The sequence below is a fragment of the Pan paniscus genome, chromosome 6 (genome assembly GCF_029289425.2).
Source record: "Pan paniscus chromosome 6, NHGRI_mPanPan1-v2.0_pri, whole genome shotgun sequence".
NCBI lineage: Eukaryota > Metazoa > Chordata > Mammalia > Primates > Hominidae > Pan > Pan paniscus.
Genome location: NC_073255.2, coordinates 89,723,167 through 89,748,840, shown reverse-complemented (window position 1 = coordinate 89,748,840; position 25,674 = coordinate 89,723,167). Strand labels below are relative to the sequence as shown.

The following is a 25,674-nucleotide window of genomic DNA, read 5'->3' as shown; positions in this document are numbered from 1 at the left end:
ACAAGGGTGCGCCACCACGCCTGGCTAATATTTATATTTTTAGTAGAGACGGGGTTTCACCATTTTGGCCAGGCTGGTCTTGAACTCCTCGACCTCAGGTGATCCACCTGCCTTGGCCTCCCAAAGTGCTGGGATTACAGGCGTGAGTCACCGCACCCGAATCAGTTCAACTTTTATGTAATGAAGTTGTCAGTTGTTTTTCAATTGCCATCGACCCGCAGGTTGAAGGTCATGTACCCTCTGCATGCCCAGGTTAACCAAACGTGCCACCGTGGAGTGGAACCTAAGAGCTCAGCCTGAAGAGCTCGGACCGATTTAAGAACCAGACACCCCAAGGCAGGAGCCAGGATCCAATCACATTGAGTTTTGGTGTCACCCCATGGCAGGATCCAGTCAGATCACACCTCCCAGCGTTACTTTATTGCAAGATCCAATCAAATCACACCTCATTACCCTACGCTTATAAAACCTGACATAGCCCCCAGCTGTGTAAGGGAGATTTGAGTACTTCCTCCTGTGTTCTTGCTGGCTGACTTACAAAAAAGCTTTAAAAAAAAAGCCGGGCGTGGTGGCTCACGCCTGAAATCCCAGCACTTTGGGAGGCTGAGGTGGGCAGATCACTTGAGATCAGGGGTGCAAGACCAGCCTGGCCAACATGGTGAAACCCCATCTCTACTAAAAATACAAAAATTAGCTGGGTGTGGTGACACACACCTATAATCCCAGCTACTTGGGAGGCTGAGGTAGGAGAATCACTTGAACCCAGGAGGCGGAGGTTGCAGTGAGCCAAGATCACACCACTGCACTCCAGCCTGGGCGACAGAGTGAGAAGACTCCGTCTAAACAAAAAAAGTTAAAATTAGCACCGAATGCTTTACAGGTAAAAAAAGTTTTTAGCTGCATATGTTTAAGTAACTTTTTAGATTATAAGAAATATGCATGCAAAATGGAAAGGCACAAAGAAGAGAGCAAAAAGTGCATGAGATCTCACATCCAAGGATAACCGCTGAGAACATGGAAGTGCTGACTCTTCCAGTCTTTATACTATACACATTTAGGCCTGTTGTTTTGTTTTCATAAAACTGTGATCATATAATACAGACAGTTTTATAATCTGCTTTTTAAACACAACAATTATATAACATTTAGCTGTTTCATTTGCATTCAAATTCATAAGGGTTCCAGTAACTCATTTATCAGAAAACCAAGAGAAATATTCTCATAAAAATATAAGTACATAAGGTCAGGCATGGTGGCTCACGCCTGTAATCCCAGCACTTTGAGAGGCCGAGGTGGGCGGATCACCTGAGGGCAGGAATTCGAGACCAGCCTGGCCAGCCTGGACAACATGGTGGAACCCCGTCTCCACTGAAAATACAAAAATTAGCTGGGCGTGGTGGCGCGTGCCTGTAATGGTAGCTACTCAGAAGGCTGAAGCAGGAGAATCGCTTGAACTTGGCAGGTGGAGGTTGCAGTGAACTGAGATCGCGCCACTGCACTGCAACCAGGGCGCCAAAGTGAGACTCCATCTCAAAAAAAGATAAAAATAAAAAATAAAGAAAATGTATATCTATGTATATATATTTTTCCAGACAGGGTCTTACTCTGTCTCACAGTCTGAAGTGTAGTGACGCAATCATAGCTCACTGCAGTCTCAGGTTCCTGGGCTCAAGTGATCCTCCCACTTCAGCCTCCCAAGTAGCTGGAACTACAGGTGCATGCCACCATGCCCAGTCAATTTTTTTTTAAATTTTTCATAGAGACAGAGTCTCACTATGTTTCCCAGTCCTAATAAACACTATGTGATAAAAAGAAAAAAGTAAATCACCCTGAAGTTAAGTCTTTAATGAGAAATGCAAATAAAGCATTTCTCAATAAATTAGGGGAAGAGAATCAACTGAAGAATAAACATCTTTAGTAAAATCTTTTGCTCATGTGCATTAACCAATACTCTTGAAAACCGGGATTAATTTACTGTACCTTCTTAATATTCCTTTGAAATTCCTTATGGCGCACAGGTAGCGTAGAAAATAACTGCTTCACGCTGACTGTGGTCCCTCTGGGGTGGGGGTAGGGGGTTTTCTGGGTGATTTTCCCATCGTGATCAAACACCAGTCGAGTCCCAACCTTCGCCGATACGTGGCAGGTAGAAATGGTGACATCGCTGTGAGAGAATACCAGGCATGGTGTGTTCAGTGAGAGATCCGTGATGTTGGGCACTGACTACTCTTTTCTTCACTTGATTTTCTCTCAAAACTTTCTTAAAAAGCTGATGATCCCTCTGAGATAACTGAGATCTAAACAGTTGAGGAGTCATCATAAAATCTAAGGTCTGGCATCTAAAAGACAGTGAGACAGAGAGCACTAAACATGCTTTGTTTTGATAAAAACTTTGACTTCGTTTTTCAGGTTGAATTGCAAAACCATAAATGATCTCAAGATTTATTGATTCTCAGAGATTTGTTTTGTTATTACTCTTCAAACAAAATTTTTTAAAAGAATTTTTTTAAAGAATTTTTTAAAATTTTAAAAAAATGTTTTAAAGAATCCAAAAGATATTATAATTAAAAGGTATATGTAGGGCAGGGTGCGGTGGCTCGTGCCTGTAATTCCAGCACTTTGGGAGGCCAAGGAGGGCGGATCACTTGAGGCCTGGAGTTCCAGACCAGCCTGGGCAACATGGCAAAACCCCACCTCTATTAAAAATACAAAAATTAGCCAAGAGTGGTGGTGCACGCTATAGCCCAAGCTCTTCAGGAGGCTGAGGCACAAGAATCACTTGAACCTGGGAGGCAGAGATTGCAGTGAGCTGAGACTGTGCCACTGCACTCCAGCCTGGGTGACAGTGTGTGACTCTAAAAAATATATATATATATATGTATGTATATATATGTGTGTGTGCGTGTGTGTGTGTGCATGTAGTTATTTATAAAAATTTAGTATCTGTGCTATAATTAAGTAGTGCTTTGGTGAAATGTTTCCCTAAAAATTGATAATGAAAACCAATGGTAACTATCATTTATTACCTATATGTTATGTTCAAATTGAGAAGTTACTGTTCTAATAAGGGTAACCAATTTTTTTAACAATACTATTTGCTTCATTTCATTCATTTATTGCTCACATTTCAGAAGTACTAGGACTTAGATTGGCAGTGAGACAAAACAGAATTCAGAAGCTAGAAGCTGAGATATTGAGACAGCAAATTGTAAATAATAATGATTCCAATTAATTTTCAGAGAGGTTTTTCTAAGGGGTCAAGTGAATGGATAAAAATATTTTATCACCTCAGTGCACAAAGTGAGCTCAGAGCTTCCCCCCGAAAGCCAAAAGTTTCAACCTGAGGTACGTCGGCAAACTCTTGAATCTTAGATGTGTGATGTTTCAGAGCTGAAAGAGAGTATAAAGTAAGGACTAAGATATTTCAAGTGCTATAACAATAAATATACATGATATCTAGTAACTGGCTTTAAAAAAACTGTTTTTGTGTTTCCCAAGACAGTGTTACTCAAAATTCTAAGACATGTGGCCCAATTATTTTATAATAGGATTAGAAAAAGTTAACTTACTTAAGCCTTCGAACTTTTCTTCTTCTACCCCACATCCATTGCCTGAAACTTCAATGAGATCCACTCCATAGTCCTTAAGCTTTAGATCTAGAAAGTTTAAAATATTTATATATTTATTAAAAATGGACCCATGCTATCAGTTTTTATATTGATATTATCTATAACATGTGCAAATTTAAGTGTCATAACTAGACCTTTAGTTAAACATACTAGTGTCATTTTGTATATTTCATTTTTATAAAGTTCTTTCTGGCTATTTACTAGCCCAGATTAAATAGTTTAGCATTTTCTTTCTTTCCTCTTTTTTTTTTTCCCTTATGCTAGTCAAGTGAAGCAGTTGGAGTGGAGAAGGAACAAAAAAATCTGTAACTGGTTGTGATCAATTAGTTGTAAAGACCGTTGCACTTTGACCAGCCTTTTCCTTTGAAAGAAATAATTTTAACATACCCAGTAAGGAGAACGGGGGCCGGGCGCGGTGGTTCATGCCTGTAATCCCAGCACTTTGGAAGGCTGAGGCAGGCGGATCACGAGGTCAGGAGATTGAGACCATCCTGGCTAACACGGTGAAACCCTGTCTCTACTAAAAATACAAAAAATTAGCCGGACGTGGTGGCGGGCACCTGTAGTCCCAGCTACTCGGGAGGCTGAGGCAGGAGAATGGCGTGAACCCAGGAGACGGAGCTTGCAGTGAGCCGAGAACACACCACTGCACTCTGGCCTGGGCAACAGAGCAAGACTCCGTCTCAAAAAAAAAAAAAAAAAAAAAAAAAAAAAAAAAAAAAAAAAAAAAAAAAGACCAGGCAAAACAATAGTATTCAAGAATACATATTTAGGTGAGATAAATGATGAAATTATTTTATTTTATTATTTCTTTCTTGAAGACACCACTGCCACCCAGGCTGGAGTGCAGTGGTGTGATCATGGCTCACTGCGGCCTCCACCTTCCAGGTTCAAGTGCTCCCCTGCCTCAGCCTCCTGAGTAGCTGGGACTACGGGGCACAGACCACCACACCCAGCTAATCGTTTTTATTGTTTGTGGACATGGGGTCTTGCCACGTTGCCCAGGCTAATAGATAGTGAACTTATTTTAAAGGAGCAAGAAAAAAATGTCCATCCGCACATGAATGGATAAAGAAAATGTGATATATACATACAATGGAGTATTTAATTCAGCCTTAAAAATAAGGAGATCCTGTCACTTGTAACACTATGATTGAACTTGGGGATGTTATGCTAAGTGAAAGGTCAAGGTGGGCGGATTATATGAGGCCTGGATATATGGGATCTTGCTAGGCTGCCCAGGCTGGTCTTGAAGTCCTGGTCTCAAGCAATCCTCCCACCTTGGCCTCCCAAAGTTCTAGGATTACAGGCGTGAGCCACCAAGCCTGGCTGACCCTCACCTATTTTTTTGTTGTTGTTTGAGACAGGGTCTATCTCCATCTCCTCGGCTGGAGAGCAGTGGCTTGATCATGGCTCACTCCAGCCTCAACCTCCTGGGCTCAAGCAATGCTACCACTTCAGCCTCCCGAGTGGCTGCGACTACAGGTGTGCACCACCACACCCTGCTAATTTGTGTATTTTTTGTAGAGATGAGGTCTTGCTATGTTGCCCAGGCTAGTTTCAAACTCCTGGCCTCAGTCAATCCTCCCACCTTGGCCTCCCAAAGTGCTGGGATTATACGTGTGAGCCACCACCTCTGGCCAGCTCCCACCTGTTGATCAAAGGAGCATCAAAGAATTTGCAGCCTCCAGAAGGAGGTCATTTCCTGCCTCTGAGTCTCAGTTTCCACATCTATGAAATAAAGTTAATGATCCTTCACTCCAGGGTTGTCGTGAAGGCTAAATTAAGTTGTATTTGGAAAAATATGTGGGGCACAGTAGGTGTGTTTCTCACACCCAGAGTCAGAGTGTTTAGCAGAGGGTTAGTAGTTGCCTCCAGGGCATGAAGGGCTCTTCCTGACCCTAAGTGTGAGGAACGCTTTGGGTTAAAAGATTGTACTTTTCTGCGTTCAGCTGAAAGGTGGAGGGCTCAGTGAGGTGGCTCACACCTGTAATTCCAATGCTTTGGGAGGCCGAGGTGGGAGGATCACTTGAGCCCAGGAGTTTGAGAGCAGCTTAAACAACACAGTAAGACCTTGTTTCTACACACACACACACACACACACACACACACACACACACACACACTAGCCAGGCGTGGTGGCATGTGCCTGTAATTCCAGCTACTTGGGAGGCTGAGGTGGGTGGATTGCTTGAGGCAAGGAGTTTGAGACAAGCCTGGTCAACATAGTGACACCCCATCATCCCCCAAAATCATTTTTCTTTGTTTTAAGGCAGAGCCTCACTCTATTGCCCAGGCTGGAGTGCAGTGGTGTGATCTCACCTCCTTGCAACCTCTGCCTCCCGGGTTCAAGCGATTCTTGTGTCTCAGGCTCCTGAGTAGCTAGGATTACAGGTGTGCACCACCATGCCTGGCTAATTTTTGTATTTTTAGCGGAGATGGGGTTTTGCCGTGTTGGTCAGGCTGGTCTTCAACTCCTGGCCTCAAGTGATCCGTCTGCCTTGGCCTCCCAAGTGCTGGGATTACAGGTGTGAGCCACTGTGCCCAGCCACAATAAATCATTTTTTAAAGGTTAAATTTAACCTCATTTAAGTAATACATATAAGTCTCATCGAATAATTGAAGCCAGTTTGTGAGGTAAAGTCTAATATTATGTGCATTTTAATTCTTAGCGTTTAATTAAAGCCTCATAAGTACAAATAAAAACAGGACTTGCTATAACAGGTTGCCACCTATTTTCTTTAAAGATGACGAGCAGCATCTTATTTGCGTTAACACAAGTCATCCACATAACAAATATAGATAAGAAAAGTGGCCAGGTGTGGTGGCTCATGCCTCTAATCCTAGTACTTTGGGAGGCCGAGGCAGACAGATCACTTGAGGTCAGGAGTTCGAGACCAGCCTGGGCACTATGGTGAAACCCCATCTCTATCAAAAATACAAAAATTAGCCCGGCATGGTGGTGGGCACCTGTAATCCCAGCTACTTGGGAGGCTGAGGCAGGAGAATTGCTTGAACCTGGAAGGCGAAGTTTGCAGTGAGCCAAGATCATGCCACTGCACTCCAGCCTGGGTGACAGAGCGAGACTCTATCTCGAAAAAAGAAAAAAGAAAAGAAAAGAAAAGAAAAGTAAGGCACTTAGAGGGTAAGTGGCTTCACTCGGTACTAAGTAGGGGAGTGTGGATTTGAGCCAAGCTGTGGGTTCAAACCACATCAACACCTGCTATGCCTGACTGCGTCTCCACGCTGCTGGGAAGGTTGACTGAATCTGCCACTACCTCCCTGGGGTGCATGTGCTTACCAAACCATTGCATTATGTAAAAGGCGGTGCTGTAGGTTTTTAGTTTTTTAATTTTTATTTTTTTGAGATAGAGTCTCACTCTGTCACCCAGGCTGGAGTGTAGTGGCATGATCTTGGCTGACTGCAATCTCTGCCTTCCGGGTTCAAGTGATTCTCTTGCCTCAGCCTCCTGAGTAGCTGGGACTACAGGCCCACACCACCACGCCTGGCTAATTTTTGTATTTTTAGTAGAGACAGGGTTTCACCATGTTGGACATCATGGTCTCGGTCTCTTGGGCTCATTATCTGCCTGCCTCGGCCTCCCAAAGTGCTGGGATTACAGGTGTGAGCCACCGTGCCTGGCCTCTAGTGACCTCATTTTAACTTGATCACCTCTGTAAAGACTCTGGTTCCAATAAGGTCACCTCTAAGGTCTGGAGGGTCATGGCTTCAATACACGAATTAGGGGTGGGGGGCACACCATGCAGCCCATAATACTAGCGTATCTGGTTATGTTAAACTTGCTATAGCCACAGTCTCGCTGACTTGGATATGGTACCATGGGAAGGGCCCTTAAAGATCATCTTATCTGGTTGGGCTCAATGGCTCACGCGTGTAATTCCAGCACTTTGAGAGGCCAAGGCAAGAGGATCGCTTGTGACCAAGAGTTCAAGACCAGTCTGGGCAACAGAGCAAGATGCTATATCTACTACAGGCATGCACCTGTAGTCTCAGCTACTTGGGAGGCTGAGAGAAGAGGATTGCTTGAGCCCAGGAGGCAACAGAGAGCTGATTGTACCACTGCACCCCAGCCAAGGCAACAGAGACCTTGTCTCTAAAAAACAAAAACAGGCCGGGTGCAGTGTCTTATGCCTGTATTCCTAGCACTTTGAGAGGCAGAGGCGGGTGGATCATTTGAAGTCAGGTGTTCAAGACCAGCCTGGCAAACATGACGAAACCCTGTCCCTACTAAAAAAATACAAAAATTAGGCGGGAGTGGTGGTGGGTGCCTGTAATCTCAGCTACTCGGGAGGCTGAGGCAGGAGAATCGCTTGAACCTGGGAGGCAGAGGTTGCAGTGAGCCGAGATGGAGCCACTGCACTGCAGCCTGGGTGACAAAAGCGAAACTCTGTCTCAAAATATTAGGAAAAAAAAAAAGAGAGAGCCTCTTTTCCATCTCCCCGCCACAGAGTTGTCTTCAGTAATTTCATTCCCTTTTTTCCTGAGGATTCACTGGGTTTCTGGGTCCCAAAGGGGAAGTTCTCTTCAAGGTACAGAAACCACGACTCCGCAGAGAACCGCAGAGACGGCAGCATGACCAGACCCCGGACAGGTGTGGAGAAGCTGCTGGGCTGAGACTTGGGCTGAACTTCCGCTGCAGGTCGACTTATTCCCATCAGCACCAAAGCTGCTGGAGGGGGTCATCCACTAGCAAATGAAGGGGGGGGGCGCGGCTTGGAGGCTGTTTCAGAAGGCCCCACTGAGCCACGGACTCAAGGCCTGGCCACAGCCCTCCCAAGTGAGGCCCAGATCATATTTCACCACGCTCAGAAAACCTTGTCAGCTCATTTCAGTCCACAGTGACTTTGTTTTCTTTAGGATCTCTCTTGCACTGTCCAACTCAGAGAATTTCAAATCTGAATGGATTCCAATGACGGAGCTAAATCAGGCCTCACCTCAGTTTTTAAATTACAATCAATAGGGCTGGGTCCCAGCATCTGTGTCTTAATGTTCCTCCATGTGATCCTCATGCTGAAAGGCTGGTATTTGAAAATCCCTTTTTTTGGGGAGTGAAGGGTTTTTTTTAGAGAGAGGCCTCACTCTGATGCCCAGCCTGGAATGCAGTGGTGGATCACAGCTCACTGCAGCCTCGAACTCCTGGCCGCAAGAAATCCTCCCACCTTAGCCAACCAAAGTGTTGGGATTGCAGGAGTGACCGCTGTGTCCAGCCAGGAAAGCCCTTCTGTTTCACTTGAATGATATTTCTGCAGCATACCTACAGCCATTGTTGTATTAAACGGCATCATTGCAGGAAAAGAAAAGGTGAGAGGTGACTGTTTTGCTTTTTTCTGAACATATCAGACCAAACCTGGGCTGTCTGGCACTTTTTTTTTTTTTGAGTCGGAGTCTCACTCTGTCGCCCAGGCTGGAGTGTAGTGTCGTGATCTCGGCTCACTGGAACCTCCACCTTCCCGGTTCAAGTGATTCTCCTGCCTCAGCCCCACAAGTAGCTGGGATTACAGAAGTGCACTCCCACGCCCAGCTCATTGTTTCTGTATTTTTACAGAAAAACAGACAGGTTTCACCATGTTGGCCAGGCTGATCTCAACCTCCTCACCTCTGGTTATCTGTCGGCATCGGCTTCCAAAAGTGCTGGGATTACAAGTGTGAGCCACCGCACCTGGTTTGCCCATTTTTTGACAATGTGTCAACATCATCTAAGATGGGCACTGCCTCAGTGTAGTGTGTCTAGACAAGGTGGCCGGAACAGAGAGGAATATGCATACCAGGCTTAAAGACGGGTTAAATCAGAGCTTTTCATTCCACAAAAGAGCAATTTTAATGAGGTCAGAACATGGATGTTCTAATATTTGAAAGCCTGTTAACTAGGAGAGAGAGAGAGTAAAGTGATTTGTTGTAGGAGGACACACCCAGCTCTGACGGTTTAAAGCATCATGAATGCAAATTTGAACTCCAGAAAAGCAGAGCTTCCTAACAATGGGACTTCCACAGCAATGGGATTTCCTCCCGCATTCAGTTTGTGCCTTTCCCATGAGCGAGAGACTCCTAGGAGAGCCGCAGCCCGTTAGGAAGCCATGTGGGAACTCATCCACAGGTTCTCTTTTTTTTTTTTTTTTTTTTTTTTTTGAGATGTAGTTTTGCTCTTGTTGCCCAGGCTGGAGTGCAATGGTGCGACCTTGGCTCACTGCAACCTCCGCCTCCCAAGTTTAAGCCATTCTGCTGCCCCCGCCTCCTGAGTGGCTGGGATTACAGGCACCCACCACCATGCCTGACTAATTTTTTGTATTTTTAGAAGAGATGGGGTTTCACCATGTTGGCCAGGCTGCTCTTAAACTCCTGACCTCAAGCGATCCACCTGCTATGGCCTCCCAAAGCGCTGGGATTACAGGTGTGAGCCACTGTGCCTGGCCGGAACCCACAGGTTCTTTGGATGGTCTCTGAATGTCATGAAACTCTTTTATATTTAATTAAAAGAATTTTTTTGACACAAGGTCTTGCTGTGTTGCCCAGGCTGGAGTGCGGTGTCACGATCACAGCTCACCGCAGCCCCTAACTCCTAGGCTCAAGCAATCCTCCTGCCACCTCAGTCTCTCAAGTTGTTGGAACACAGGTGCCAGCCACGACACCTGGCTAATTTTGTTTTGTTTTAGAGATGGGCTCTTGCTATGTTGCCTATACTGGTCTCGAACTGCTGGCCTCAGGCAGTCTTCCTCCCTTGGCCACCCAAAGAGATGGGATTACAAGCATGAGCCACTGTGCACAGCTGAGATTTTTCGACTTAGTCTTTTTGTACACCCAGTATCTTATAGAATATCCATAATATAGATTCATAAATAAACCATTTCCTTCAATGGTATAAATAAATAAACCACTGCCAAAAATGGTGGAATTTTCTGAGTTAAGAGCAATACATATGATACAAAACTTGATATATAGAGTTTCTTAGCCAAACTGGAGGGGCTGGCTTTAGGTGATCCGTGGACTCCCTGAAATTGGGGACACCATTGGAAATATGTGTGAACTCATGGGCAGTTTCCTATGATTTCCAGTCCTCAAAATATCTCTTGGACTCAAAGATGCCTTAGGGCAGAGGACGCGTGTACCCCCAGTACAGAATCTCGGACAGTGAATGTCAGTAGACATTCGGCAGAAAAGCTCTGCCAAATTGAGTGCTCTGATGTGACTTTTTCATCAAGTCAATGTTCCTGGGATCTCTTGTACATGATAATCTCACTCTTGTAAGGTTTCATCGTTTCTGCTTACCCTACTTTTCTTTCCCATCCTGATCCCTCTCCCACCAGACCGGACTCTGAAACGGGCATGTACAGAGAAGAGGAGACCCCAATACGCTTCAAGCTTTGAGCGGAGAGGACACAGCCTCTGCTGGGACAGGGAACAGAGGGATGCGGAGACCCTGAAGATGCTTTTGGACAGTGGTCTGAGGTTGGGACAGTGGCAGGAGATACCATTCACCCAGGATCTCCAGGACAAGAGATCAGCCTGGCAGTTACATGTGTTTTTGTTCAAACTAGTTGCCAGGTTGGCATGAACGATGACATCAGAGATTCCGACCTTCCTGATTGGAGGGACCGGACTCTGTCGGCACCTGGCAGTTCAGTTGGACAACAGTAACTTCTCAGAGCTGTTCTCCACTCCTGACTTCTCCCAGCCTCGAGAATTGATAACACACTCTTCTGGATCCCAGCAGTGTCCAGAAGAAGACCAAGGACAGAACAGAGACTAGGTTCGGTGAGATGGGACAGATTTTGGGAAAGATCATGATGAGCCATCAACCGCAGCCCCAGGAAGAGCAGAGCCCCCAGCGGAGCACCTCAGGGTACCCCCTCCAGGAGGTGGTGGATGATGAAGTGTCGGGACCATCAGGTGAGGGGACTGGAGGAAGAAGAGGTGGCATACGATTGACTAAGACGAAGGAAGGGGGCCAGGCGTGGTGGCTCACCCCTGTAACCCCAACACTTTGGGAGGCTGAGGCGGGCAGATCACCTGAGGTCAGGAGTTCAAGACCAGCCTGGCCAACATGGTGAAACCCCATCTCTACTAAAAGTACAAAAATTAGCCAGGCGGTAGTGGTGTGTGCCTATAATCCCAGCTACTTGGGAGGCTGAGACAGGAGAATCACTTGAGCCTGGGAGGAAGAGGTTGCAGTGAGCCGAGATCGTGCTACTGCACTCCAGTCTGGGTGACAGAGTGAGATGCTGTCTCAAAAAAAAAAAAGAGGAAGAAAAAAAGAAGGGTCAGAGGTCAGGAAGGAGAACCTGGGGAGGGTGTGTGGGAAGAATGGAGAAATTCAGGTTGGGTGCAGTGGCTCACACTTGTAATCCCAGCACTTTGGGAAGCCAAGGCAGGTGGATCACTTGAGGCCAGGAGTTTGAGACCAGCCTGGGCAACATGGTGAAACCCTGTCTCTACTAAAAGTACAAAATTGAGCTGGGCATTATGGCAGGCACCTGTAATCCCAGCTACCTGAGAGGCTGAGGCAGGAGAATAACTGGAATCCGGGAGATGGATGTTGCAGTGAGCTGAGATTGCACCACTACACTCCAGCCTGGGTGACAAAGCAAGATTCTGTCTCGAAACAAAAAAAAAAAAAAAGAGGGACTCAGAGAGCCAGGGACCAGGGAAGGATATGAGGCAGTGTTCTGAGGACAGAGAGAGGGAAGAATGGGGAGGGGAAGGAGTGGCACATGGGGTTGAGCAGAGGAGAAAGTCAGAAAGGTGGCTTGGAGAAGCCAGCAGTCTGCGAGGCTGGGGAGGATGGAGAGTGGTTTGGGGTTTGGGGTCGGGGTCTAACGTGATCAGTTGCAGAAGCATTACACGGTGGCCTGGTTTCTTTACTCAGCCCCTGGGGTAGATCCCAGCCCCCCACGTAAGTCCCTTGGCTGGAAAAGGAAGAGGGAGTGTTTGGATGAATCTGACGATGAGCCAGAGCAGGAGCTCGCCCCTGAGCCTGAGGAGACCTGGGTGGCGGAGACGCTGTGTGGCCTCAAGATGAAGGCGAAGCGACGGCGAGTGTCGCTCGTGCTCCCTGAGTACTACGAGGCCTTCAACAGGCTGCTTGGTAGGAGGACACCCCAGAGAGCACCTCCAATCCTGTTCTTTCTAAAGAGGAAACTTCCAATAACCACACTTTTCCAATGGGAAAAATATGCCCCAGTGGGTGAGCTCTCCATGCGGGAGGACTCTGAAGTGATCACTCATGAGGGACACTTAGGAGACAACAGAGGATTAGGTAGACTTGATAAAGGTCGGTGCTTGGGATAAGAAAGCTTGGTTTTGGGCCAGGCGCTGTGGCTCCCGCCTGAGATCCCAGCACGTTGGGAGGCTGAGGCAAGAGGATTGCTTGAACTCAGGACTTTGAGGCTGCAGTGAGCTATGACTGCACCACTGCACTCCAGCCTGGGTGACAGAGCAAAAGTCTGCGTCAAAAGAAAAACCAAGGCTGGGCACAGTAGCTCATCCCTGTAGTTCCAGCTACTCGGGAGGCTGAGACAGGAGAATTGCTTAAACCCAGGAGGCAGAGGTTGCAGTGAGCCAAGATCAGGCCAATGCATTCCAGCCTGGCCCACAGAGCAAGACTCTGTCTCAAAATAAATTAATAAATAAATAAAAATAAAAATCAAATAAAGAAAAACAAAATCAAAAATCAAAAAAGTGGTTTCAGCTGTGCCCTCTGAAACTTAATGTTTCTTACCGACTTTTCTAAACCTAAGTGTTTCCATCCATAGTGAGGGATACCAAGGCCATGGTCACACCCTGATGTGTGACTGCCTCATGAGGAAATGATGGGAATTCCTTTATGACTCTGCAGTGGTCCCTCCGTGTCTGCTGGAGGGGGTCCTGGCTGATTCCCAGCTCTACATCCTGTAGATTCTCACACCCAGGGCCTCCTTCGGCCTCTTCTCAGGGGAGTCTCAGAGCAGGAGCCTCTCTCCCTTGCCCAGTGAAAGTCATTCTCCCCTCTCCCATCCACCTCACCCGCGGCCACAATCCTGAGACTTTCCCCCGGGAGGCACACTTCTCCTCACTGCCCTGCTGCTCCCACGGAAACCCTGTCCTGCTTCTCACGCTGATATCTGCTCTCTAATCACAGAGGATCCTGTCATTAAAAGATTCCTGGCCTGGGACAAAGATCTGAGGGTGTCGGACAAGGTAAGGTTGTTCTCTATGTAACTGTGTTCCTGTTCTAACGCACGGCCAGCGGGAGGGCGCAGCTTCCAAACCCACAGTTCTCCCTCCACCACCTCCCACCAGATGCTCCTACAGTTTGTTTTTGTTTTTGTTTTTGTTTTTGTTTTGTGAGACACAGTCTTGCTCTGTTGCCCAGGCTGGAGGGCAGTGTCTCGGTCTTGACTCACTGCAGCTGATGCCTCCTGGGTTCAAGCGATTCTCGTGCCTCAGCCTCCAAGCAGCTGGGATTACAAACGTGAACCACCACGCCTGGCTAATTTTTGTGTTTTTAGTAGAGACGGGGTTTTGCCCTGTTGGCCAGATTGGTGCCGAACACCTGACCTCAGGTGATCCACCCGCCTTGGCCTCCCAAAGTGCTGAGATTACAGACATCAGCACTGTGTCTGACCAGCTCCCATGGTCTTGAGTCTTGGCACCCACACATTTTTTTTTCTGAGACAGAGTCCAGCTCTGCTCCCCAGGATGGAGTACAGTGGCATGATCATAGCTCACTCTAACTCCTGGGCTCAAGCAATCCTCTTTCCTTAGACTCCTGAGGAGCTGGGACTAGGCACATGCCACCATGCTCGATGAATTTTTGAAATCTTCGTAGAAACAGGGTCTCGCTGTGTTGCCCAGGTTGTTCTCCAACTGTTGGGCTCATGTGATACTCCTGTCTCCACCTCTCAAAAAGTACTGGGATCACAGGCTTGAGCTGCCACTCCCGGCTATTCTTTGTCTTTTTATGATTTGTCAGCATCTCTCTCAGGACTCTGCTGGTCTCTTGCAGAGTGAATGAGTGGCCCCTGCCTCTCCTATGGGTCCTTTGGGATCTGAGCCCTGGGCCACAGTCTGGCTGCAGTCCTGAAGCTCCTGGGCCCTCTACTCTCAGCTCCTTGGGACAGTTCTCTGCCTGGCACACAAAAGACCCTCCTGACACCAGCCGACCTAGACACACCCCCTCCCAAGATCCCATCAGAGCCCACCATCCTGGGAGCATCACCGAAAACCCTTCCTCCGGCTTCTCGGATTTGCATCCGACCTTCGAATACCCCTCCACCCCGCAATTTCCACATGAGCACAGTCACCCCAATGCTGAGGTCCCTTCTCTGATGGGCAACCCCTCCCCAGACCCCCATTCCACTATCTCCACAATCTTCCTCTCCCAAGATGTGACCTCTCCCTCTCTGTGTTCCTTTCTCTCCATCAGTATCTCCTGGCTATGGTCATAGCGTATTTCAGCCGGGCCGGCCTCCCCTCCTGGCAATACCAACGCATTCATTTCTTCCTGGCTCTGTGAGTGGTTTGCTGCCTCCTATCCATCAATATCCAATGCCCTGGGACAGCGGGGGAAGTGGGATTGCAGCCTTTCATTTATTCTTTCACCTATTTGTCCTCTTTATTCTGTGTACAAAAAAGACAGGATTATAGTATCTTAGACTGTTGTCTCTAAAAAGAAACTCAGGCTGGGCGTGGTGGCTCAGGCCTGTAATCCCAGCACTTTGGGAGGCCGAGGCAAGCGGATCACCTGAGATCAGGAGTTTGAGACCAGCCTGGCCAACATGGCAAAACCCCGTCTCTACTAAAAATAGAAAAATCAGTCGGGCATGTTGGTGTGCACCTGTTATCCAAGCTACTTGGGAGGCTGAGGCAAGAGAACCCCTTGAACCCAGGAGGTGGAGGTTGCAGTAAGCTAAGGTTGAGCCACTGCACTCCAGCCTGGGCAACAGAGTGAGACTTTTTTTCAAAAAAAAAAAAAAAAAAAAAACAGGCAAACAAAACAAACTCCAATGCCAGTGTACAAATAAAAGAGTAAAACAGGCCAGGTGCGGTGGCTCACGCCTGTAATCTCAACAGTTTGGGAGGCCGAGGTGGGCGGATCACAAGGTCAGGAGAGCGAGACCATCCTGGCTAACATGGTGAAACCCTGTCTCCACTTAAAAAAAAAAAATACAAAAATTAGCCGGGTGTGGTGGCGGGCTCCCGTAGTCCCAGCTACTCGGGAGGCTGAGGGAGGAGAATGGCATGAACCTGGGAGGCGGAGCTTGCAGTGAGCCGAGATCGCACCACTGCACTCCAGCCTGGGCGACGGAATGAGACTCCGTCTCAAAAAAAAAAAAAAAACAACAAAAAAAAAACAAAAAAAGAACAAAAAACAAAAGGAACCATGAACCGCTCCTAAGGGGAGAAGAAAAGGAGCGGAGGAGCGGACATGACACTTCCCCCAGCAAGCAGACGTTTCCGGTTCTTCTCTCTCTCTCCTTCCCACATCAACCGCAAAAGCCATCAACCTCCTCTGGGTTCCCGTGACAGAGGTCACAGTCCAGGTCCCCCTTGCATCACTCGAATCCACTGTCAAATGCTCCCTGCTGGGGTTTCCTGGAGTCTCTCCCCAAGCCAAGGGGCTTCCTAGTGCAGCCTGAACATCTTTCCAAAGCACGACAACCTCACCGCCCACCTGAACAACTTCCTTAGCTGATGTCTTTCTCTATCGAGGCCAGGGTCCACAGTGCCAATTCCACCCTCTCTACAATCTCTACAACCACACTGGCTCGCCATCTTGGTGTTTCCTGGCTTGGCTTCACTGCTCCTTCCAAATGCCCTCCACTTGACTTTGCATTTGTGTTTTCTGTCTGGGTGTCCCACACACGTGGTTCTGAAGGGAAGCACCCATTCCTTGAAGTCGGTTCACCCTACAGCCTCTGTGATGCCTTCCCTCATCTTCCAACTTCTGCATGCCCGTAGCTCTCCAGTTACATCCTATTATAATGTGACATTGGGATTAGGACATCTCCTCTGATTACTCCCAGTGCCATTAGACTAGATGCCTGTAGAAGGCAGGGTCCTGGCAAAATATCAATGTATTCAATTGCTTTTTTTTTTTTTGAGACAGACTTGCCCTGTCCCCTAAGCTGGAGTGCAGTGGTGAGATCATAGCTCACCGCAGCCTCCATATCCTGGGCTCAAGCGATCCTCCCACCTCAGCCTCTTGATTAGCTCCGACTACAGGGCTGTGCCACCACACCTGGACAGTTTGTATTTATTTATTTATTTATTTATTTATTTATTTATCAAGACAAGAGTGTTGCTGTGTGTCTCAGGCTGGAATGGAGGGGCCCAATCTTGGCTCACTGCAACCTCCGCCTCCTGGGTTCACACAATTCTTATGCTTCAGCCTCTTGAGTAGCTAGGACTAATGGGTGTGCCACCGCACCAGGCTGATTTTTGTATTTTTAGTATAGATGGGGTTTCTCTGTGTTGACCAGGCTGGTCTCAAACTCCTGGTCTCAAGCAATCCACCTGCTTCAGCCTTCCAAAGCGCTGGGATTACAGGCATGAGCCACCGCGTCTGGCGTATTTTTTATATTTTTAATAGAGACGAGGGTCTTGCTATGGTGCCCAGGCCTGTCTCAAACTCCTGGCCTCAAGTGATCCTCCCGCTTCGGCCTCCCAGTGTGCTGGGATTCCAGGCCTAAGCCACCACTCTTGGTCACCAGTTGGGTTTTTGTCTCCATCCTGAAGGAGTGGGAGACGCCCTTGATCAGGTCTCTGTCCAGCAGAGCCCTCCTGAGGAAGGTGTGGCTCTCTGCAGGGTGGGTGCCAGTCCTGAGCTAGGGACTTACCTTCCTCTCTGGGAAGCTGACCTCAGCCGGAGGTCTCTCCTGGTGGTGCCTCTGAGCAGCAACCTGATTTCTGTCCTCAGCTATCTGGCCAATGACATGGAGGAGGACGACGAGGCCCCCAAACAAAAGATCTTCTACTTCCTGTACGGGAAGACCCGCTCTCGCATACCCTTGCTCCCTAAGCTTTGGTTCCAGTTATGCCGTTACATGAACCCGAGGGCCAGGAAGAACTGCTCTCAGATAGCCTTGTTCCAGAAGCGTCGGTTCCAGTTCTTCTGTTCCATGCGCTGCAGGGCTTGGGTTTCCCCGGAGGAGTTGGAGGAGGTGGGTGGGGCCTGGGGACGTGGAGGATGTGGGGAGGAATCGGGTGGGCTGGAGGCTGGACGAGGGGAGAGAGGGGTATCCTGGGGAGTCCCCGTCTTCTCAAAGCGCGTTTGTTTTTCCAGATCCAGGCTTATGACCCAGAGCACTGGGTGTGGGCGCGAGATCGCGCCCACCTTTCCTAGAGCTCCAGGGACCGTGGAGGCCTGAGGTCATCGGCCTGAGAGAAGGTACATCTGCATCCTCCGGGGTAAAGGCAGAATATTGGGGTCTATTTCGGAAATCCAAGGAACCCAATTGCTTGATCTGGCTTCAAGCCTGGGCAACGTGGCGAGATATCCCCTCTCCACAAAAATACAAAAATTAGCCAGGCGATGTGGGAGGCATCTCTACTCCCAACTACTCAGGAGGCTGAGGCAGGAGGATCGCTGGAGCCTGGGAGGTCGGGGCTGCAGGGAGCCCTGATCCTGCCACTGCACTCCAGCCGGGGCGACAGAGTGAGACCCTGCCTCAAAAATAATCATAAATACTGAGTTCGGGGAGGTTCATTATGATTGACGCACTTGAGTTACCGATTTGGGTCGAGGGTTCAGTGAAGCTTTGGTTTACATCTTGTGCAGCTAACCATGTTGAGCACAGAGCATGAGACTTTGTCATGAGGAGGTAGGATTATGGATTAGGCATCTGGACTCGTGGTTTGTGATGTTGTCACATTAGAAACAGATCTAGCACGGTTACAAGTTTAGATCTGAAGTGACACAAAAGGCCCCAGCTGTGATGAAGTCCAAAGCCACATTCTCTGAGGGTGCCCTACTCCCTGGGAAGACCCACCCAAAGTCCTTGCTATGAAGCAGAGCACTGGGGCTGACCTTGGGTGTATTAAGTTTTGGAGTCAGGGTCACCAAAGCGTGAGTTTCACAGTTGAACACGATGGTTCAGAAGCAGGGTATAGAATGAAAGGCAGGAGATAAAATTGCACTTCTCAATTGCTCTGAACTCTAGCTAGACTTGACATGGGACGTGAATAACCTTCCTGTCTAGAGAGCTGCCTCCTTGAGGTGTGACATTGTCTCTCTCACTTCCAGAACACCGGACCCAGGGGAGATGTGGATTTTCAGCAGGAACTTTATTCCAGTGCTAATGGCAGACATCAGGAAGGAGGAGAGGAACCATTTGTGCAGATCATCTAGAAGAACCTGGACCATTCTTGACAGAGCTGAATACAGTGATCACGTTGTCCTCCAAGGAGCAGGGGTGGGGTGGGGTACTTCTAGGAGTCCTTGGAGAAAAGTAAGAAACCAGGAGTGTTTCCAGTTCCACCCTTTCCTGCGGCACCACCTCCCTTTTTATATTGCTGAATGCCAACCTCCCTGGGACGGAACCTGGAGGTCCTGTTTCTTACGGACTTGCTTGCCACAGTCCAGGAGCATTTGAAGGCACAGTGCAGGGGCTCAGATTGGCACAGAATTCTTTCTGAAATATGAGTGCCACAGACTGTAACAGATAGCTTCATGCACACTCTGTATTTTATTGGTTTGTTTGGAAAATGTTGGCCATTGAATTATTAATAGGTTTATTTCAAATAGTTTGGAAATTGTTGTACTTTTGAAAACATGCTGTTCCTGTAGAGTTCTTTGATGAGAGTTATAGTTGTTATATATACATAAAGATAATTTTCTTTTCATTTTTAAGTGAGAATTCTTTTTATCCTAAATCTTTTATTAACTTTAATTTTTTTCTGTATTATTATATGTGCTCCTGAAGCGAGCACTCTTTTTATCTATGATACTTCCATAATAATCTCTTCTATTTATAGCTATTGGTAGTTCCCCACCAGAAAAAAACATAATTCTGGTGATAGAAATTTTTATTTGCTGTTTAGGTTTGTGACTGAATTGTGAGAATTCCGTTGTGATTTTTAACATGTCTCAGATATATATACTAACATGTCTAATATATACTATCTATTTTATTGGTTTATTTTGAAAAGCATGGGTATAGAATTATTTAAATATTATTTTATTTATTGAAATATTTATTAACTATATTTATTTATTTAAATATTATTATTACTTTCAATATTATTTTAAATATTTTGGAAATACTGGTATTTTTGAATAGATGCTGTTTCTATAAAGCTGTGTGATGGGTGTTATAACTGTTGTATACACATACATATAATTTTGTTTTCCTTTTTAAGAGAGGATTCTTTTCATCCTAAATCTTTTACCTTTCAATCTTGGTATCTATTATTACACGTGCTGCTGAAGGGAGCATGGTTTTTATCTATGATACTTAGTTAACATATATATTACATTAATAGCTATGTGGTAGTTCCCCTAAATTCTTGTAAAAATAAATTTTTATTTGATATTTAGTGTATGTTTGAAATGTGAGAATTCAGATGGAATTTTTTATCTTGTTTTGGCATGTTTGTATGTTACTTTAAAGAGGATGTGTGTTCTAAAGGAGGACACGAGCTGTGTGTTTTCAAGAGAACAGTGCAGTGCATCTCTTGGGGAAACATAATAAAGATGAACTTTTCTCACCTTCACAGTGAGTGTGATCATATTGTGGTCTGGATTGATTATTTGCTGTCAAGTGACATTTTTCCTTAATGGGGTTGTGGTTATTTGAACATATTTATTAGCTTTGGAAGATAATCCTGTGCTGCTTTTTATGTAGAAAAAAACATAAGGCTGGGTGCAGTGCTCACACCTACAATCCCAGCAGTTTTGGAGGTCATGGCGGGAGGATCACTTGAAGCCTATTTTTAATTTTTATTTTTTAAAGAAAAACAACAGAAGAGAAGGCTGATCCCAAGCTACAGGGTTTTTTTGCTTGTTTGTTTGTTTGTTTTGGAGACAGTCTCACTCTGTCTCCCAGGCTGGAGTGCAGTGGCACAACCTCGGCTCCCTGCAACTTTCACCTCCGCGTTCAAGCAAATTCTCCTGCCTCAGCCTCCCAAGTAGCTGGGACTACAGGCACCCGCCTGTACGTCTGACTAACTTTTGTAAAAATAGTAGAGACAAGGTTTCACCATGTTGGCCAGGCTGGTCTCAAACTCCTGACCTCAAGTGATCCACCCGCCTCAGTCTCCCAAACTGCTGGGATTATAGGCATGAGCTACTGTGCCCAGACCCCAAGCTAGAGTTTTAAAGCAGGAAATGAGAGAAAGATATTGAGAGAGGAAAACCAGGTGGTAAGAAAACTCTAAAGGTGGCTGGGCGTGGTGGCTCACGCCTGTGATCCCAGCAGGAGTTCAAAACCAGGCAGGAGAATCACTAGCAGAGAATATGTCTCCCGAACCCCTCTCAAAAAAAAAAAAAAAAAAAACTCCAGGCGCGGTGGCTCAGGACTGTAATCCCAGCACTTTGGGAGGCTGAGGTGGGCGGATCATGAGGTCAGGAGATCAAGACCACCCTGGCTAATACGGTGAAACCCCATCTCTGCTAAAAATACAAAAAATTAGCTGGGCGCGGTGGCAGGCGCCTGTAGTCCCAGCTACTCCGGAGGCTGAGGCAGGAGAATGGTGTGAACCCAGGAGGCGGAGCCTGCAGTGAGCCGAGATGGTGCCACTGCACTCCAGCCTGGGTGAAAGGGCGAGACTCCATCACAAAAAAAAAAAAAAAAAAAAAAAAAAAAAGAAAAAAAAAAGAAAGTTCCTGCAACAGTTCAAGCTGTGAAAGACAGGCACTCTGCCATGCAATTCTTTGTGATTTTTCTTTTTTATTTTTGGTGTCGGGGTCTTGTGCTGTCACCCAGACTGGGGTACAGTGGTGCGGTCATAGCTCACTGCGGGCTCAGACTCAAGCTCAAGCGATCTTCTTATCTTGCCTTTCTAATTGCTGGGATTATAAGCATGAGCCACTGCACCTGGCCTGTGTGATGTAATTCTGATGTCAACTCCCTGATGTTACATCAAATGCCACAGGTTAAGGCCACCAGCCCCCGCTAGGCTGCCCTCGCTTCAGATGCAGCTGCAAGCTTGGGTGTCCACAGACCGCATGTACTTCTCACCAACTGGCTGCAAATTTGGAGGTTCCCACCACGTCCTCAGGTTTGATAATTCACTATAACAACCCACAGAACTCTGAAAAGCATGATACTTTCTCTTTCTTTATTTGAGACAGAGTCTTGCTCTGTCACCCAGGCTGGAGTGCAGTGGCCACCATGCTTGGCTAATTTTAGTATTTGTATTAGAGACAGGGTTTCGCCATGTTGGCCAGGCTGGTCTTGAACTCCTGACCTCAGGTGATCCGCCCACCTTGGCCTCCCAAAGCGCTGGGATTACAGGCATAGCCACTGTGCCTGGCTGACTTCTAGAGTTTCAATAACAGAGATGTGGTTCAAGAAGAAAAGGGAGACATGTTTTGTAGACAGCAGGAGCTTCATGAAAAGAAGCCAATGAAGGGCAGGATGTGTAGCTGTCTACCTACAGGAAACCAGCCGGGAGCCTCCCCACAGGGACTTCAGCACAGACGGCTGGGAAAATCTGCATTAACCTGAGCTCTGGACCTAAGAGAGGACAAGGCCTTGACTGTTTCTACAGACTCACAAGACGCAATCTCTGCAGTCCATGCCCGTGGTGTGATCTGGGAAACAGGGGGCCTTCTAAATGCCAACAGCAAGGAAATCAAATGTGCAACAGACAGAAATACTGGCACTGACACGGGCCATGGAAAGGCCTAAACAGATGACTGCAGTCCACTGCCAAGGTCATCAAAGGGGTGACTCTGAAATAATACATTTCAGACGCCATGGCCCAAATAGCTGCACGAGGTGGGGAAGTCCTCCACGTGCCTCTGCTTCCTTCAGTACCTCTTCATGAAATAAGCTGAGGTACTTCCCTGGGGAATTTCCTTTCTCTTTCTTTCTTTTGAGACGGAGTCTTGCTCTGTCACCCAGGCTAGAGTGCAGTGGCGCGATCTCGGCTCACTGCAACCTCTCCCTCCCGGGTTTTGGCAATTCTTCTGTCTCAGACTTCTGAGTAGCTGAGATTACAGGTGTGTGCCACCATGCCCAGCTAATATTTGTATTTTTACTCGAGACAGGGTTTCACCATCTAGGCCAGGCTGGTCTTGAACTCCTGACCTCATGATCCACCCATCCTGGCCTCCCAAAGTCTTGGGATTACAGGCATGAGCCACCACACCCAGACTTCTTTTTTTATTTTTTGAGATGAAGTTTCGCTCTTGTTGCCCAGGCTGGAGTGCAATGGCGAGATCTCAGCTCACTGCCACCTCCTCCTCCCAGGTTCAAGTGATTATCCTGCCTCAGCCTCCCGAGTAGCTGGGATTACAGGCACCCAACACCAAACCCAGCTAACTTTTTGTATTTTCAGTAGAGATGGAATGTCACCATGTTGGCCAGGATGGTCTTGAACCCCTGACCTCTAATGATCTACCCGAATTGGTCTCCCAAAATGCTGGGATTACAGGCGTGAGCCACTGTGCCCAGCCCCTCCCATACCTCTTTTGGCCAAGGCAGTACAATTCAGAGAATCTTGCCAGGGAAGACTGGTAAATGGACATCAACATGATGCCTATGGCTCCTGGTGGATTTAGATACCTCCTGGTGCTTACTGATACCTTTACCAGTTACATGGGGGCTTTTCCATGCCAGACTGAAAATGCTGGAGATCACTGATCAACCTTCAACTATTTACTAGCAGAACACTGAGGGGACTCTGCAGTCACCAATATCTCCTATTGCACTTGGATAAACACCTCCCGGGAAATAGAGATGAACAGAAAGGAAATAGTTAAACAAGCAGAATGGCTACATTCCTTCAACCAGAAGGGTCCATTAGTCTGTTTTCACACTGCTCTAAAGAACTACTGGAAACTGGGGAATTTATGAAGAAAAGAGGTTTAATTGACTCACAGTTCTGCAGGCTGTACAGGAAGCATGGCTGGGGAGGCCTCAAGAAACTGACAATCACGGCAGAAGGCGAAGGGGAAGCAGGCACGTTTCTGGCCATGGTGGAGCAGGAGAGACAGAGAGAGTGAAGTGGGAGGGCTGCACGCTTCTAAACAACCAGATCCCATGAGCGCTCACTCACTATCACGAGAACAGCAAGGGGGACGTCAGCCGCCACGAGCCAATCACCTCCCACCAGGTCCCTCCCTCAACACTGGGAATTGCAATTTGACATGAGATTTGGTTGGGGATACAGAGCTGAACCATATCAAGGGTAGTTCAACCACTGAGATTGATTGATTGACTGAGATGGAGTCCCGCTCTGTTACCTAGGCTGGAGTGCAGTGGCACAATCTCGGCTCACTGCAACCTCCGCCTCCCAGGTTCAAGCAATTCTCCTGCCTCAGCCTCCCTAGTAGCTGACACTACAGCACACGCCACCACACCTGGCTAATTTTTGTATTTTCAGTAGAGACGGGGTTTCACCATGTTTGCCCGGCTGGTCTTGAACTCCTGACCTCGTGATCACCCTGCCTCGGCTCTTCTTTTGCTGGAATTACAGGCGTGAGCCACCGCACCCGGACAACCACTGAGATTTAGAAGGCAGTCGAGTCCACTATACCACACCTCACCTGGTTTCTTCCTCTGTTGGGGCCCCTCGTGGCCACTGTTCTGTTACTTTTTGGTCCTATTTATTTAAATGGATGGTGAGCTGTTTGTCCTCCAGGATCCAACACTTCCACCTTCAGCTGGTATTACAACAATACCAGCCTTTCAAGCTACTCCGGGTGACCCCAGAACTCATCTGAACTCAGAAGCCCAAGAGTTTCATTCCTCTCACTTTAGGGGACTAAGTGCCCCTGGTCAGCATGAAGTCGATACAGAAGCATGACCTCCATCCCTAATCCCTCAAGAATGAGGAGTGGAAGGTGTTGGCAGGAGGGTGGGACGCGGTTTGTAAATCTGTAACTGCATCAGACCAAATCTAGTTCAACTTTTTTTTTTTTTTTGATGGAGTTTCACTCTTGACACCCAGGCTGGAGTGCAATGGCACGATCTCAGCTCACTGCAACCTCCACGTCCTAGGTTCAAGCATTCTGCTGCCTCAGCCTCTGGGGTAGCTGGGATTACAAGGGTGCGCCACCACGCCTGGCTAATATTTATATTTTTAGTAGAGACGGGGTTTCACCATTTTGGCCAGGCTGGTCTTGAACTCCTCGACCTCAGGTGATCCACCTGCCTTGGCCTCCCAAAGTGCTAGGATTACAGGCGTGAGTCACTGCACCCGAATCAGTTCAACTTTTATGTAATGAAGTTGTCAGTTGTTTTTCAATTGCCATCGACCCGCAGGTTGAAGGTCATGTACCCTGTGCATGTCCAGGTTAACCAAGCGTGCCACCGTGGAGTGGAACCTAAGAGCTCAGCCTGAAGAGCTCGGACCGATTTAAGAACCAGACACCCCAAGGCAGGAGCCAGGATCCAATCACATTGAGTTTTGGTGTCACCCCATGGCAGGATCCAGTCAGATCACACCTCCCAGCATTACTTTATTGCAAGATCCAATCAAATCACACCTCATTACCCTACGCTTATAAAACCTGACATAGCCCCCAGCTGTGTAAGGGAGATTTGAGTACTTCCTCCTGTGTTCTTGCTGGCTGACTTACAAAAAAGCTTTAAAAAAAAAGCCGGGCGTGGTGGCTCACGCCTGAAATCCCAGCACTTTGGGAGGCTGAGGTGGGCAGATCACTTGAGATCAGGGGTGCAAGACCAGCCTGGCCAACATGGTGAAACCCCATCTCTACTAAAAATACAAAAATTAGCTGGGTGTGGTGACACACACCTATAATCCCAGCTACTTGGGAGGCTGAGGTAGGAGAATCACTTGAACCCAGGAGGCGGAGGTTGCAGTGAGCCAAGATCACACCACTGCACTCCAGCCTGGGCGACAGAGTGAGAAGACTCCGTC

General features: G+C 47.4%; 1 protein-coding gene and 1 pseudogene across 1 annotated transcript; both read right to left on the bottom strand.

The window, feature by feature from the left end:
• Positions 1 to 1,783: 1,783 nt before the first annotated feature.
• On the bottom strand, positions 1,784 to 24,950 carry LOC129398257 (putative postmeiotic segregation increased 2-like protein 1). Its single transcript, XM_063605843.1, has 4 exons — positions 23,670 to 24,950; positions 3,570 to 3,656; positions 3,288 to 3,390; positions 1,784 to 2,164 (listed from the first exon to the last, which is right to left on the bottom strand). The coding sequence occupies exons 1-4, from the start codon at positions 23,764 to 23,766 to the stop codon at positions 1,972 to 1,974; spliced, it is 480 nt and encodes a 159-aa protein (XP_063461913.1). The 5' UTR covers positions 23,767 to 24,950; the 3' UTR covers positions 1,784 to 1,971.
• LOC134730691 (uncharacterized) lies at positions 5,008 to 19,221 on the bottom strand (annotated as a pseudogene).
• Positions 24,951 to 25,674: the final 724 nt, after the last annotated feature.

Coding starts and splice junctions, on each gene's coding strand:
- LOC129398257 (XM_063605843.1), bottom strand. CDS start 23,766: ATGGCCAGAAACGTGCCTGCTTCCCCTTCGCCTTCTGCCGTGATTGTC. Junction 3,391..3,569: donor AGAAAAGTTCGAAGGCTTAA/GTAAGTTAACTT, acceptor ACTCTCTTTCAG/CTCTGAAACATCACACATCT. Junction 2,165..3,287: donor AGCTCACTTTGTGCACTGAG/GTGATAAAATAT, acceptor ATTCTCTCACAG/CGATGTCACCATTTCTACCT.